This window comes from Lactuca saligna, chromosome 6 (genome assembly GCF_052625555.1).
Source record: "Lactuca saligna cultivar CGN05327 chromosome 6, ASM5262555v1, whole genome shotgun sequence".
Lineage (NCBI taxonomy): Eukaryota > Viridiplantae > Streptophyta > Magnoliopsida > Asterales > Asteraceae > Lactuca > Lactuca saligna.
Genome location: NC_136422.1, coordinates 129,999,185 through 130,015,000, shown reverse-complemented (window position 1 = coordinate 130,015,000; position 15,816 = coordinate 129,999,185). Strand labels below are relative to the sequence as shown.

The 15,816-nt window shown below is 33.1% G+C and overlaps 1 protein-coding gene and 1 long non-coding RNA gene across 2 annotated transcripts; one reads left to right on the top strand and one right to left on the bottom strand.

Annotated features, from left to right (window-relative positions):
• The first annotated feature begins 1,394 nt into the window (after positions 1–1,394).
• On the top strand, positions 1,395–4,961 carry LOC144999791 (uncharacterized). Its single transcript, XR_013661004.1, has 2 exons — positions 1,395–1,642; positions 2,249–4,961. It is a non-coding gene; the product is annotated as an uncharacterized LOC144999791 (long non-coding RNA).
• Positions 4,962–7,517: 2,556 nt separating this feature from the next.
• Positions 7,518–8,900, bottom strand: LOC145002247 (uncharacterized). Its single transcript, XM_078961551.1, has 2 exons — positions 8,794–8,900; positions 7,518–8,577 (listed from the first exon to the last, which is right to left on the bottom strand). The coding sequence occupies exons 1-2, from the start codon at positions 8,872–8,874 to the stop codon at positions 7,645–7,647; spliced, it is 1,014 nt and encodes a 337-aa protein (XP_078817677.1). The 5' UTR covers positions 8,875–8,900; the 3' UTR covers positions 7,518–7,644.
• Between the last annotated feature and the right edge of the window lie 6,916 nt (positions 8,901–15,816).

Genomic DNA, 15,816 nt, shown 5'->3' with positions numbered 1-15,816 from the left:
AGGTCAAAACATCTAGCCAATATGACCACTGTAAGTCAACATCACCACCTTCTCCTTGAAAACCTCATATCTGAAAAGTATAATCGGAAACCACCGCTACTGCTACCATTTCTGTGGCGACTCCGACAAAAGGGTTCTAACCCATTTTCCCACCACCCATTTAGCCGGACCACCACCATCGATGGCACCCATTTTTCCACCACCTGGTAACTTAAAACCATGAAAAATCTTATCTGCAACTTGAAGAAGGGAGGCCCAACGCCATCTTCCTCATCAAATATTAGGTCTCCGCCGCCTTGGTTTCTCTACATCTCCGGCGCTTCGTCGTTCCTCAAATCTGAAAGCCTCCACCATCGTCGTTCCACAAATCTGAAAGCCTCCACCAACCTTTCAAAGGAAAACCCTCATATTTGATAGCTTCCACCGCTGTTTGGGAACCCTAACCCTAGCGCCATCAAATCTGAACCGAGACGAACGATATAGTGAAGTAGAGACCCTAAACGGACGATTGGAGTAGTGTCGCTAGCGTTTATCAATCTCATAGCTTGAATCGTCGTTGAAGAAGGATAGAGATGAAGAGAAAAGAAGGCAGAGAAATGGGTGACATCGGTATGTGCTTAATGGGGGTGAGTTTGAAAAGGCCTCCATCGTCTTTCCAGATTCAATGAGAATGTGTTCCACCAGACGATAATGACAATAGAATGGTGGTGTTCCGCTGAAATCAAAGTCGATGGTATCGTCGGAGTCGGAGTCGTTGGCGGTGCCGAAGAGATGTCGCAGGTCTGGAGCTTCAGAGTGGTTTGAGATGAAAGAAGAAATGGTGGTGCTCCAGACGGTAGGTAATACACGGTGGTGGCCTCCGAAACCCTCAGTTGCCGGAACACTCAATCACCGGAAGCCTAAGTCACCGGTGATTGTATTTTCATTTTCAGAAAGTTTGAATGAGGAAGATGGATTTGTGGAGAGAGAGAGAGAGAGATAGATAGAGAGAGAGAGATAGAATTGTGTATTTATTTTTTATTTTTATTTTATTCAGAAAACATTAAAATAATTAGAAAAAATGAAAAAATAGAATATCAAGGGCAAATCCGTCAATATAAAAAAGTTCAAAACAAATTGGATCAAATTCGCAACAAAATGAAAACTTTGGACTTCTGGTGCTAGTCCAAAACTTTTTGAACCAAAGTAGCAATTTTCGGCTAACCACAGGGACCATTTGTGCAGTTTTATCTTAAAAATAACCAATAAATTACAATATTAATTTAAATTTAAATTTTTAAATTTCAAATCTAAACACACTTTTATTTAAAATTTAATATTTAAATTTTTTGTTTTATATAACCCCGTATAAGTACGGATGTTACAACTAGTCAGAGAAAAGGGGAGAAAAGTAATAAAAGGGAAGCGAGAATCTGAAATAAAAAAGATGGAGAATTAAACCAAACCCTCCTTCGAGGCCTACCGATTACATCGCATGTTTTATTTTATGCTTCGTACTTCATTACATCTCCAAGATACAATCGACATAGCTCTTTATCTTCTTCTTCTTCTGTGTTTGCCCTACAGATCACATTCATGCCTACAAAATCACTTTTTCATTGCTTCTTGTTGCTCGATTTTGTGACCAAACTTCCGAAATAAGGTATGAAATTCATTCTTTCTAGTCATTTAAATTTCGATTTCTGTTGTTCATAATGTTACGAAATTGATTTTTGGTTACATATTAACTTAATATGTTCTTAACTTCATATGTGTGTAAGCAACGCATGATGGGACATACTTAAGATGTCAATGGTGGACTTCAGTTTAATAATTTATACAAATTATTGACTTTGTTTATGATAAGCACAAAAGTTATGCGAATCTATTAGCAATTTCTTGTAAACAGAGGGATAAATTAAGTTATGCATCTTGACAACATGATCATATTATATGATGTGCCTGAATGTAAATTCATCATTAGGGTTTTTCTTTTACTTTTTTTTTTCTTATATTACTTTATCTTATGAAGGTTTTGACTGAAGTTCTAAAAGGTAAAATCAAGCCGAATTGAATATGTCATTAAAGCTTCTGAATAGCTTAATAAGGTCATTAAATTTGTTGAAAACATGGGGAAAGGATAACTGGAATTCTATTTGTTGTCTGGGTTTTGATGAGTTGATAAAGTGGACTTTGATTTTTTTTTTTCTTCGGTACAACTGTAGTGATATCATACCACCTTTTTTAACGAGAGCTTCTATTTTTCTAGGTTACTTTGGCTGTTATAGTTATTGCTACAAACTTTCAAACCTAACTCTATCAAGCTCTCTGTGTTGGCTGAACCATTTGGATGCTATTCCAAGTTTAGAGGGTATAATGGTCCACTTTGTGTATTTCCAGTTAATAAAGCTCATGGTGTTGTTTTAAGATTTGAGAGGGTATAAAAGTCCTCTTTGGTTATTGTCTAGTGACGTTTTACATCAATGATGTATGTCATTGTTTTAATTTTTTTTTTTTCCATCCTTATATATTGAAATATAAGGAGACTCAAATGAAAATAACAACGATGATGAATACACAAATAGATGAAACAGTGGCTGATGATCAATAGAATAGATTTTGTTTAACGCTATTATGTGGTCTTTTGGCGTGTAATAGTTTTGTATAATGCTAGTCATTGGATTGGTTTTTAATCTAATAAATAATCATTGACGTTAAAAAAAAATGTTTGTATGCTTTAATCCATCACACAAAAAAAAAATAGAAAAAAAATATACATAACATAAACATGTAAATTATAATGGTATTTATCTAAATATTTTAAATTGAAAAAAAAATAAATATGAAAGAATTCCATTATATTTCATTTCTTACAACCAAACAAGAGAATTGATTCTAACGTATATTTCTCATGTTAATTCTCTATTGTACCAAACATTAGAATCAATTCTCTTTCTCTAGTCTATTTTTTTTCTCTCCATTTCCATTCTCTACTTTAATTCCATTTCCCCATACCAAATGCATCCTCAGTACTTAATGAGTTAAGTACTAGATGTGTATTAGAAGATCTCTTGATGAGAGAAAACAATAAAATGTTCATAAGATTAGTATAATGTGTGAGTCACATAATAGAGATAAAGATGTTAGAAAGAAGATTTCTTCAGTAATGAGACAGACGTTCCTTCAAGGACAAGAGTATGGTTCCTTCGGGGATAAGGGTATGTTTCCTATGGAAACGAGAGAATGGTTCCTATGGGAACAAGAGCATGGTTCCTATGGGAATAAGAGCATGATTTCTATAGGAATGAGATTATGTTCGTGTAGGGAAAAGATATGAGGATCCCTTTTGGGGATGTAGATAGATGCTTCATGTGGGAATCTAAATTATGTATGATTAGAGAAGCTAGAGAAAGGTTCCATAAGTGGAACAAGGAAAGAAAGTTCTTTTAAGAACTTAGATGAAATCCACTATGTATTAAGAGTATGGATTTAAGAGAAGAAGAAGGATTTAGGATCCACGAGGGATCATAAGAGAGAAGAGTAAGTCTAGATGAGTTCACCTGGTAATGAAATATGATGTCTTTTCCCTTAGAGAATAGATGAGGTTAGAGTATGAGATGTGACCGTTAGTTCTAGATGAGAAAAGAATGTTGAGGCATTAGAGTTGAGAATAAAGAGAGATGAAGAGTAAGAAGAGTATGAAAAGGCATGCTAAAAGTTTGAGCTATGAGAAGAACAGAGTAAGAGATAGAGAAGATCATGCATAAATCATAAAGAATAGTAGAGAAAGATGAGATAGGATAGAGTATGGAGAGAGATAGAAAGATGAAGAGAAAAGTAGAGAAGATATAGAGGTAGAGACCGAAATAGATTATGTGCAGAGTATGAGAAGAGCCTAAGAAGAGGCTAAGAAAGAGTATGAGTGAAGTATGAGAAGTACCTAAGAAGTGGCTGAGAGAAGAGTATGAAGACTAGAGTAGATGACAAAGAAAGCGATAGATGAGATGAGCAAGAGTAAAAAATAAATATGAAAAGAAGAGTAAAAGAGATAGATGAAAGAAGAAAGAATAACAATGTATGTTATTAGAGAAAGAGATTAGATTGCAGAGTAAGAGAAGGAAGAGATTGATAGGTGCATTTTATGCACCTATTTTGCATGTTATTTCTATGATCATTTCATAGCATTCTTCTTCATAATTCTTGCATAGTTAATTATTTAGGAAATTGCATATTTCATTAAGAATGCCTGGTACTTCACCAAATTTTGATTTATTTTGCAGGCACTATGGAGCATGGAACGTGGAGCTTGGATGCATGGATGCATGGAGCTTAGAGCATGGAGCTTTGGAGAATGAAAAGAAGATAAACCGGCCATTCCATGGAGGAAAGCATGAAGACATAACCCGAGTCAGTGTTACATTGTCATCATAGCAAATGACTATAATTGAAACGCGGTTCTTGTCGCACCGACACGGGTCGTGTTTGTCCTTTATCATCTGATAGTTGAGCAACATGACTCGTGGTGAAGTTTCACCGAAGATGGAGCCAACAATGAGGACTTATTTGTGTTTTAGCAAAAAGCATGGGCCATGCTAAAAACACATGGTCAAGACAAATGGCCATGCCAAAACACATGGGTAAAAGGCATGGCCATGCCAAAAACGCATGGCTTCATGGCATGCACGTGAACATTAATTAAAATAGAAGGAGACGTTATTTTTTGGGGGCAGACGGTTTTTGGAGCAGTTCTGGCAATCTTGGGCAATTTTGGGAGAATTCTTGGAGTTTTTAAGAAGACCTAATCATTGCAAACACTTTGGATTTCATTTTTGTAAGAATTAAACATTCCAATTCCATCTTTATTCTTATTTGATTTGTTCTTAGCCATGTGTGGCTAAGAAACCCTAGTTTGCAGTTCTTGTTCAAAACATGTTGATTGCTTGACTTGAAGCATATGATTTGATGTTTGATTTGTGATTTTATTCTAGTTATTATGTTTTTGTTTAAACTAGAATCCTTGAATTTGATTTACGTTTGATTGGCCATTTTCATTAATTGCATTTTTGTGCAGTTAATTAACTTTTGGGGCACCTAATCGTTTTATAAAGTTAATAATTGGTAACAAACAATAAGTTTTCTTATTGTAAAACATATATAACATGTTTTCACACTTCCGAGCGTATGTGAAGAAATGAACATTGTTGGGAAGCCTGTACAAAACTTAATGCAATTTTTCAATACAAACTAAGAGCGTGTTTAGTTTGAATTAGTAAAGCTAGGTCTAGTCAAAGAGCGTGTTTTGGTTAGATAATTTGGCAAATGAGAGGTATTAGAGCGTGTTAATATCTTTCAATACCGAGTTAGAATAGCAATCACAAATTACATCAAGTCATAATCAAGTTAAACAACGATATTGAGAACTAGAACTGGAAACACTTATACAACTTGTTTACAAATCTATTTCATTTCCTGCATGTTTCAAACTTGATTGTTATTTTATTATTTCAATTTTGCAAACAAATCCCCCTTTTGTGATCAAAGTACCTTGCGCAAAAAGGTATAGACTTTTGTCCCGTGTCTCTGTGGTTCGATCCTGCTTGCCTTGTACTATTTTTTAGTGCATTAAAGCAGTGTATTTAGAATTTGTTGTACCCCTACCATTTGTTGGGTTTGACACCCCTAACAGAGATAAGAAAGAAAGAGTAGATGAAACATGAAAACATATAAGAATATAACTCACAAGACATATAGACTAACGTAACAGGTCTAATGTAGTAGATGTTTCATGTTTTAGAGGTTCATGTAGAAGCAGTCATGGTATAATAGGAAAAGATAGGATCACAAGGCCTAGATTAGATTATTTAAATATATTTTCTTGTTCTTTTATGAAATAGATTTTTATTGTAAACCCATGATTTGGCTGGATGTAAAGTGTTTTAATTTGTATAGAATTCCACATATTTTAGATAAAACTCCAATAATCCCAATAGATTAGATGATAGAAAATCTAGATCATTACACTAAATATTCCACCTTACGGATGCTTTCATTCAAATCTTGTTAAAAAAAAATAATTTCTAAGAGTTATCGGTCTCTGTCATGCTCAATCCGTCTTAGGCAACCCTGTAAGACTTAGTTTTATCATCGTATTTAACATTAAGTACATGATATCAAAATATCTCAATTTCAAATGGTCACCATCTATTACGGTCAATGGTTACATCGACGCCACGTAAATAAAAATATGTAAGTGATTAGGGCTATGCCTATGAGTATGCGGTATCCATTAAAAAAATGGTTTGCATAATGGTAAACTCTTTACTTAGTTGGAAGGAGGTCTTGGGTTTGACTTTTGCATCCCATTTTTAGGTTTCCCTTGAATGTAAACATTAAAGAATATTGGCAAAGGCTTAATTACGAAATAACGCCCCAACTTTGTGGTAATTAAGCCTTTGCTTCTTGAGTTGAGTTAAAATTCAAGTCAGCAACCACATTGGCAAGGCAGGTGACTGTTAACCACATAAATGTATACAAAAAATTCAGTGGTATTTTTTAAAAATAAATCAAAAGGTTATTTATAATTGTATACAAAATTAGAGATTAATAGTAATGGATGTACAAAATTAAAAGATTATTGATAAATCATAATATCGTATACAAAAAATAAGTTCACTTGTAAAACATGTATAAAACTTAAAGTTCGTTACCCTTCTATGTCATTAACCTAAGTTGGAACTTGAAAAAATAAAGGATATTAGAAAAATAGTATATTAGAAAAACCCTAAATGGGGTTGTTTGGTAAATCCCATTGTTGAACCTAATGTTTCTTACTTTTTAATAATTGTGAAAAGTAAAGATTGCTTAAGAGTTCAAACGCTCTTACATATTAAACCAAACACACTGAAAGTTGACGGATTCAGATGTGATATTTGAATAGTTTCAAATAAGAGGTTAACAAACAACAATTAATAAATGAGTAACATGGAAAAAATATACAGATCAATGTATTCCTCGAAGGATAGTGTGACATTTGATTTATATATCGCATGGGTATAGGATAGTTTTATAAGTTTACGTAAACTTGTTTATTATTTCGTATGGACTAATAAAAAAACTTGTAAAGTTATGTATTTTTTATAATATTATAAATTCATATATGTAAATCATGTGCATATATTCACGAAAAATAGTCGTTTTTTCAATTCTTTTTTAGCAAATCTCTTATATGAGATCAATGTAATTTTTTGATGCTGTTCACTTAAAAAACAGGAACAAAATTTCTTATGTTTTCGAGGTTAATTACATTCTTATTTGATAATGACACAAACGCGCACATACCCACTACTCAATTGTTGTATAGTTTTTGTGACATTGACACAAGTGGTTAGATTTTTCGAAGTAATAAGAAGACATTGAAATATGAATATTCTAATTGCTATAGTAAACAAATTAACAAACATATACTCCTAATATTTCCATTTAATATTTTACAGGTTTTAGTTCCCTCTACATGACATCATGTGAGGTTGCAACCCCTAGTTAGTTCCTAGAACATGAATAATAGATACTAAAAACATACTCTAGACAACACAAAGAGTTCTAGTTAGTTATTCTAATAGCTATGAGCATCTCCTTGTTCTTATTCTTAGGTGCCAAACTAGACCCTCAATCCCTTTCTCTCTTCGGACAAAACGTGGTGATGTGTCCTTTCTCTCCACACTCGAAGCAAATCACCACATTCTCCGGGCACTCTCGAGCCACATGTCCCGCTTTCCCACAATGATAGCAAAATCTAGCCTCCCCCTTTGGCTTCTTTAAGGACCCCGATGATGTCGACCCTCCCCACTTCCTCTTTTCTCCAACATCTTTCCCCTCCCTATTCTCATTTTCCTCTACACTCTTAGCTGCACAAATGGCCATATCCAAAGTTGTTGCTGTTCTTGATGCCATCAAGTACTCAAGTGGCAACCCGGCCACAAAGAGGTCCACACAATCTTTATCGGTTGGAGCCAAATGTCCCACATACTGCAATTTCTCAACAAACAAACACACATACTCATCAACCGTCATGTTGCCCTTTTTTAACGTGAGAAACTCATTTTCCATCTTAATAAAATCTCTCACCGAGCAATATTGTTTCTTTATCCTCCCAACAAAGTCGTTCCACGTGAGATGGGACACAATTTCATCACCCAACAACACTCGGGTCAAGTTCCACCATGTCCACGCCTTCCCTTTGAGCATACGAACTGCAAACTTCACCTTTCTTTCCTCTTCACACTCGCAACAATCAAACGCCATCTCCATCTCAGTAATCCAGTTCAAGATCGTGGTTGGCTTTGTGCTCCCTGAGAACTCTGGTGGTTGGCAACTAAGAAAAGTCTTGTATGAACACCCATGCAATTGGATTGACTCCACTTTCTTCTCGATTATTCGGATTTGCTTGTGGTTTTTTTCTGCCATGTTACGAATTTGTTCGATTTTTGCCTTTATTGACAATAGAGAATTAGCCTCTTGATTCCCAAATGCCTCTTCTTGTGGTTGTGGCACCCTTTTACTTGGTGCTATCATACTAGCATCTTGATGGATAGTGTTCACCTAAATACAATGATCATATGTTAACCATTTAACAAATATCATAAAAGATCGCAATTAAAACTAATAGAAAGATTCTATTGAGAATGTTCGCATTCAAGATTGTTTAAATAGAAAAGGTGATTCAGTTAGTTATGTATTATGAGTAAGCTAAGCAACTACTTAAATTCAACAAAATGAGCAGCCACAATGTATACTCGGGACTCAGGAGACAATTACATGTTTGCCGGCGAGATATTGTTTAGTGACGGCCGGTGGAGGTGAAGCCGTTAAGGATGAAACGTGTGGAGCAGTAGCCATGATCGAGAATGAAAAGGAAAGAGGTCTTGTTGAACTCCAATGTTGGAAATTGGAAAAGCAAAAGGAGATTATATAACAAAAATAATGGGCTCCTGTTAACACGAAGAATTCATGGGAAACTGATTTTGACTGAGGAGACACCACCTTCACCATTTTGTATGTTTGTATCCAACCTATAAAATTGATTATTAACTAAAATTATATTTGAAAATATTAATCTCAAGGCAATCTATGTAATAATTTTAACATGTAATTCACATCCATTATTTTAAAAGATTATATTTTTAACATGCAATTTCTTAATATTATTATTATTATTATATCCCTTTAATAATAAAGTTTAACATAACATATAGAGAATATAATATACAAGTTTACAAAGTAAAAGATAGGATTTGAAACATTAATAATAAAAGGAGACGAATTGCAAATTTGCATAATAAGTACACAAAGGATTAATGTGTGCTAAAATTTTCACGAATTTTTCAGAATTCTCATCATGCATAAGGAATTATCCAAAAAGTAGGGCCGTTAGCAAAAACAGAAATCAAATAATCATAAGAACCAAATGATGGAAAATTATAGATTATTTGATTTGGTTAATTAAATACATATGATTTTATTCGGCTTTTTCAGTAAAAAAAAATTCTTATTTTGATTAAACGGAATAAAATCAATAAATCATTATATTTGAATTTTTATATTTTACTTTTATAAATTAGTATTTTATTTTATTTGTTAGATTTATTACCATTACTTGATTTTTTTACTTAGTAATTAATTACTATTATTTTATTTGTTAGATTATGCAACTGGTTTTAGGGCATTGACTTCTGATTATCTCACCTTTGAAATGTGCTTAGTCAATTATGGATGTGGTTCCAAAGGTTTATCGATTATTCAGTTTGATATGCTAACAAGTGCAGGTAATGCTATTGTTTGAGTATTTAAAGTGTTTATATATATATATATATATATATATATATATATATATATATATATATATATATATATATATATATATATATATATATATATATATATATATATATATATATATATATATATATATGGAGAGAGATAGAGAGATGTTCAAATGTTTCTAGCAACTATTGTGTGCATGAATACACCAATAGAAATTTAGAAAAAACTAAATAGTTAAATAAATCATTTAAATGTATTATACTAATCTTTGCATATTTAATTATGATAGATAATTAATATATTGTTTATTATTCCTTTAAATATGGGATGTAAAAGTCAAAATCTGTTAAAAAAACCCTAGCCAAATCTTTTTTCTCATTCTCTGTAATTCTTCTTCAAGTCTACAACGATTTCTCCTCCATCTTGTTTTCCCAGCATCTCCTCTCCTCTCCTCTCTAATCTGTTAATTTATATATAATATTTCACTTCTAAATTTTTGATTTATGTGGATAGATATCAAGGGAGGAGGACGATTGTCAATTGTCTGCCCTTTGGCTTCAAAATTCAAACCTCAACTACGTTTTCCCCCAATTTCCCTTTGGCTTTGTCGATTTATCACCCCTTTAGTTTTGGATACAGTCGTCGATTGTTGTTTGCCTGCAATTGACAAATCCACAATCCGTAATAGTCACATTTGAATTTTGATTGTTTTGTGAATTATTAATTTTTGTTTTGTGATGAATTTGATGTTTTATGTTATTATTATGTTCTGTTTTGTTTCTTTTTCAAGTTTCAAATCATCAATCTCTTTACATGCATGATATAATTATAATTATGACAGTGTTTGTACACTTGATTTGTCTTGTGAATTAGTTAAATAAACACAATTTTATTTGTCAACACAAGCTGCAACTTCTTTAGATATGGATGAATCAATCTTATCTGATGATCAAGTAGACAATCTTATCAAAATTTGTCCTACTAAACAAGAAATGGAGCTTCTCATGGTGAAAACATAACTTCATACTTTATTTATTTATGTAGTGAAAAAGTTGCAGTTTTCATTCATGTATTGATCTTCTTCATAGTCCTTTTTTCTATTTAAATTGTTAGGTTTTTTAAATGCAGCTTAATGTCGATCATTCTGCTAGAATGGAATATCGAATTCTAATTTTTTCATAATAGAATCTTGAATTCATTGTCAACTTAAGCAGTGAATTAACGTAATCAATCATGTCAGAATAAAATTGGTTTCTATTCTTGTTATCCGTCTTAATTCTTATAGAATGACATCCAAAATAATGAAACATTACATTCTTTCAGAATAATATACATTGCAAGTTTAAGGATGATTGTTAATATTTGTTTGTAGAAATTATAGTTATATTCTATTTGAATGTATATCACATTCTATTAGAATTTATTGTTTTATTCTATTTAATGCACTAAATTTTTTAATATTTGAAAGTTGATTATGTTTTCCTTGTGAATTTAGGTTTTGAAGAGGTTGTCATTAATGGGGAAAATGAAGAAAACATGGAGAACGATATTGTATTTTAACATAATTTATTATGTCAGAATGTATTCTCTCAGAATAAAGTAGTGTTTTTGTTAGATTTTGATGTTTTTTTTTTTTTTTTTTTTTTTTTTTTTTTTTTTTTTTTTTAACCATTTTTAGTTTTAATATTTAAGAATAAATGTAATCCTTAAACCATTACTGGTCATAATTCATTTTGAATTATTATAATAATTGTTTAGCCTTTTTGTTTACGGATGAATGTAATAGTGATTTTTAAAGAATAAAATCTGCATTATTTAGAAAATGTTATTCTTGATAATATGTTGTATAATTCTTTAAGCATGTTAAACATAGAAAGTATTTTGAATGAAACAATATTCTGCAAGAATAAAACCGTAAATATATTTATTAGTTTATTATTGAGTTTTTGTCATTCTGACAGAATAAAATCGGTTATTATTATAAGTAATATTAAAATTTGATTAGAATTAATTTAAAAAATTCTGATTTTTAAAAAATAAGAGAATTAATGATCCCTTTAAATTCAAAAATTTTCTTATTTTAAAATAGGTTAATTGACCAAAATACCCTTTTGCTGAAATTTTTGTGATTATATGATACATGTTGTCTAGTTGTAATATCATAGACCATCAGATCATGATTGTTGAGTATATTCATCCGATGGTCCAAATCTGTGCATTGCGACACACGATAGTTGGTAAAAACAAAATAACCTAAGCCTATATATATATATATATATATATATATATATATATATATATATATATATATATATATATATATATATATATATATATATATATAACCCTCTTTAGGAACAATACTCTGTTCCTATTGTTTTTTTTTTTGATATCTTTTTCATTAATGCATGTGCTTCACCGACTTCTTTTTGGCTAACGACGATTTGATTTTTCACCATTTATCTGATACACTCCTTCCACCGCCTCTTACACCCAATCAGATGTTGCACCGCCATTTTAATCTTACCAGAATACTGTTCATAGGATGGTTTAAGTCTACCATGGTGACCGCTCAATATCCTTCCCCATCGCCTCTATTATCCAATATCTTCCTATTTTGACTCCATCCCCTTTGACTGCTTTGAAATATCACCTAATCGTGTCCACCATCGCTTACTTCCTACATACAATCTACCTTCTCTCTACCATTCTCCCTCTACCTCGTTACGATAGACCGGTCAGGCACCTAGAAAAACATCAATCGCTACCATAGACGATCTCCTCCACACCTGCTTTAACTTCATCAATGGCTTTCTCTAACGCGCACTGATTGTTCATAAGGTTAGTTTACTCTACCATGATCACCGCTCATCTCTCTATTCTTTTGTTTGGAATCCATCGTCTCTTGATTCTTCTTCTTGGTTAAACCCGGAAATAGCTATGTCTTCTCCGTTAAACCACCGGTTAGATTAATCTGTTCTAGACATTGTCATTCTCTCCTGATCAGAATATACCATCGCCTCCATCCATCTCTCATCGGCTTCTTCTTTTGTTTGGGTTTGAAAGCGACTTCTTTGTATCTGGAAGACACCGATTTCTTTCTTTTACACACACAATTCCTTCGGTTCTTCTATCATTCTTTTTTTCTTCTATGCCTTACCAACGTCATTAGTGAATGTGTAACGCCCGTAGATCCGGGCTAGTCAATTTAGAGATAATAGGAGTCAAAAATAAATTTTTGACAAAATATTAATTGGAATAAATAATCTTAACCAAGTTATAGAATATGTCTCAAGGGTTCCATACATATAAAGAACGCCGAAATCCGAGTTATAACGAAGAAGTTATGGCCCGTCGAATTTTTACGGCAAAACCGACACGACACCGGGAGACGTAAATAGTGAATTTTTGATAAAGGACTTTTTAGCCTTAGTGATCCAAACAATTTTTGTAGTATACGTTAAACCGAGAGCGTCCATAAAAAGAACGCCCAGATCTAATTTCGTATGAGGAAGGTATGAATTTTCTAAGATTTGGCATAACAGTGCACGACCCGAAACTCGAATTTTAGTTCGAGCGGATTTTGGCCTAGGCGACCTAAGTGAGAGTTGAATATCTCATTAATAGGAACTCAACAATAAAAAAACAGACGGAAACGGAGTCTGTATGTAGAAGTTATGAATTTTACGTGGATATTTAACACTATAATCTCCTCCTATCACTAAATTTAAGATCGGTCGAGAATTAGCCAACAGAGTCTAAATAAAAGTTGTAGATCTTGTTTTTACCTATGCGTGGATATAAAGAACATCGAAAATGGAGCGCGTATGCGAAAGTTACGGGGTTTAGAATTCGGTAGGGTGTTGTGCGAAAATGGGTGACGTGGCTGAATATGGGCCAAGGCTTTCTCCCAAAGGCAAGCCACCAAATAGTGATACCTGGCCATGGAATCGATCAGTAGGACCTCCTACTCGACAAGTAGAGCAGGATTCCAACCTATAAATAGAGGTGTCAGGTTCCCTTATTCTTCACACCTTCCCAACTTCACTTTCTCTCACTACTTTCTCTCTCTAAGCCGCCCAACCCCCCTCCCCCCTAAGCCTAGGTAAACCCCCTAGCACCTAAAGGAAGCCCCAAGAAAAGAGCCTTTCAGCTTGGGAACGCTGCTCCAACGAAGCCCGGTTTTCGAGAAAACCCACTTTAAATGAGCTACGCCTAACCTATCTTTAGTATAACTTATGTTTCAATATAGTAATGTTATTAAGAACTTATAATGAGTATTTGGGATATTATTATGAATTATATAAGTGTCATTATAATATCTTTTTAACTACTCGTGGTATGGGGAATCTGGTTTAAAGGGTCACATAGGGTTGTTTGATTTTAAAAGTGCTATATGCCAAAATGGTACTGCCCTCCGTTGTTTTATGTCTGACCCCTGTCTGTATATAGTGGTTGAGAAATATTGTTTCATGCTTATAAAATAGTAATAATAGCAAGAATTAGTCTCAGTGAATAGTAAACTAAACTCTAGTGGTAATGATACTAGGTTTTGTCAAAGGAAAATTGTCATAAGAGTAACGAAGTGTTGTCCGAGTGTCGTGTCACCACCTTTTCAAGTGAGTGCATGGTCCCTTTCATATTACATATAGATATAAAGTATTTAATATAAATTACATGCTATGTGTGCATATTGTCTGTATACTTTCCGTCTATGCTGGATGAAAGATTTTTATACATGTTTTGAATGGTTTAAACTGTATATATATTTTATATCTACAAAATGTGTTGGGTAAAACATGGGTAGATGAAATAGTTCATGTGTGACAAAAACAAAATGATGGGAGGTGATATATACCATGATATAAGGGTGAGAGGTGAACCATGAGAGAAACCTTTTACTCAATTGTTGGCCCCGTCAGCTAGCAGAGTATGAATTGCAAGCACGGACTATTCTAGAAAGTCCAGTGGAACACTAGCAGGCTCGCAACCTGTAGGTGTTATTTGAACTGTGTATTCACCAGGTGTACTCTAAAAACCCATTGGCATGTATTATGAGTGGATTCTCGGAAACGATACCATCGATAAATGAGATAAAAACCCATTGACATGTATTTCGAGTGGATTCTCGGAAACGATACTGTCGATAAATGAGATAACCCTGACAACTATGGATTTAGTGTCTGTTGAGCAAACCCTGGCAACGATGGATTTCGTGCCTATTCCTTAGGATAATCCTTAGGAAAAGATCGAGTCTTGTAACCTCTTTGAAAAAGGGATTAGAATATCATCAAAAAATGAAGTATTCAAAAACTCTGTTTGGAGTACGCTATGTAGTAAATATCATCTTAAGGTTTCCAAACATATAAATAACACAAAAATCCGAGTTATAACGAAGAAGTTATGACCATTCTAAGTTTTTCCGACAAAAAAATCGGCGATACGAGGTTACGTAAAAACGCAAAGTTTTAATAAAACACTTTCTGACCTTAGGTGTCTAAATGAAAGTCATAGATATCGTTAAACTACAAACGTGCATAAAAAGAACGCTCAAATTGGACATCGTATGAAAAAGTTATGAATTTTCAAAGAAATTCCTTAATCACGTCATTTTAATAAATAAATAATAAAAATAATTTTGGAATTTGCCGACGGAATCTAAACGAAAGTTGTAGATCTTACTCTCACCTACGCGTGGTTATAAAGAACGTCGAAAACGGAGTTCGTATGAAGGAGATATGAATTTTTGAAGTTTGATAAATAATTAATATATATTTTTATTCAAAACTTCGGTATTATCCGAAGTCTCAGTCACACAATGTAACAACCCGAAATTGTTCGTCGCCAAAACCCGTTCTACCCGAAAAGTCGCCGTTATCAAATTCGTTCCGTTTTCTCTTTGGAGTTAATAATATAAACTTATATGTTTAATTTAATTTAATGAGTGTCTAAATCACTCAGGAACTCACGTAATTAGCCCGAAAATAATTATTTCATAAGTTTTAAAAATGTCCCCGC

What these genes read in the sequence shown, in the direction of transcription:
- LOC145002247 (XM_078961551.1), bottom strand. Translation starts at nt 8,874, where the DNA reads ATGGCTACTGCTCCACACGTTTCATCCTTAACGGCTTCACCTCCACCG. An exon ending in AATATCTCGCCGGCAAACAT is followed by an intron (nt 8,578 to 8,793) that starts GTAATTGTCTCC and finishes CATTGTATTTAG; the next exon opens with GTGAACACTATCCATCAAGA.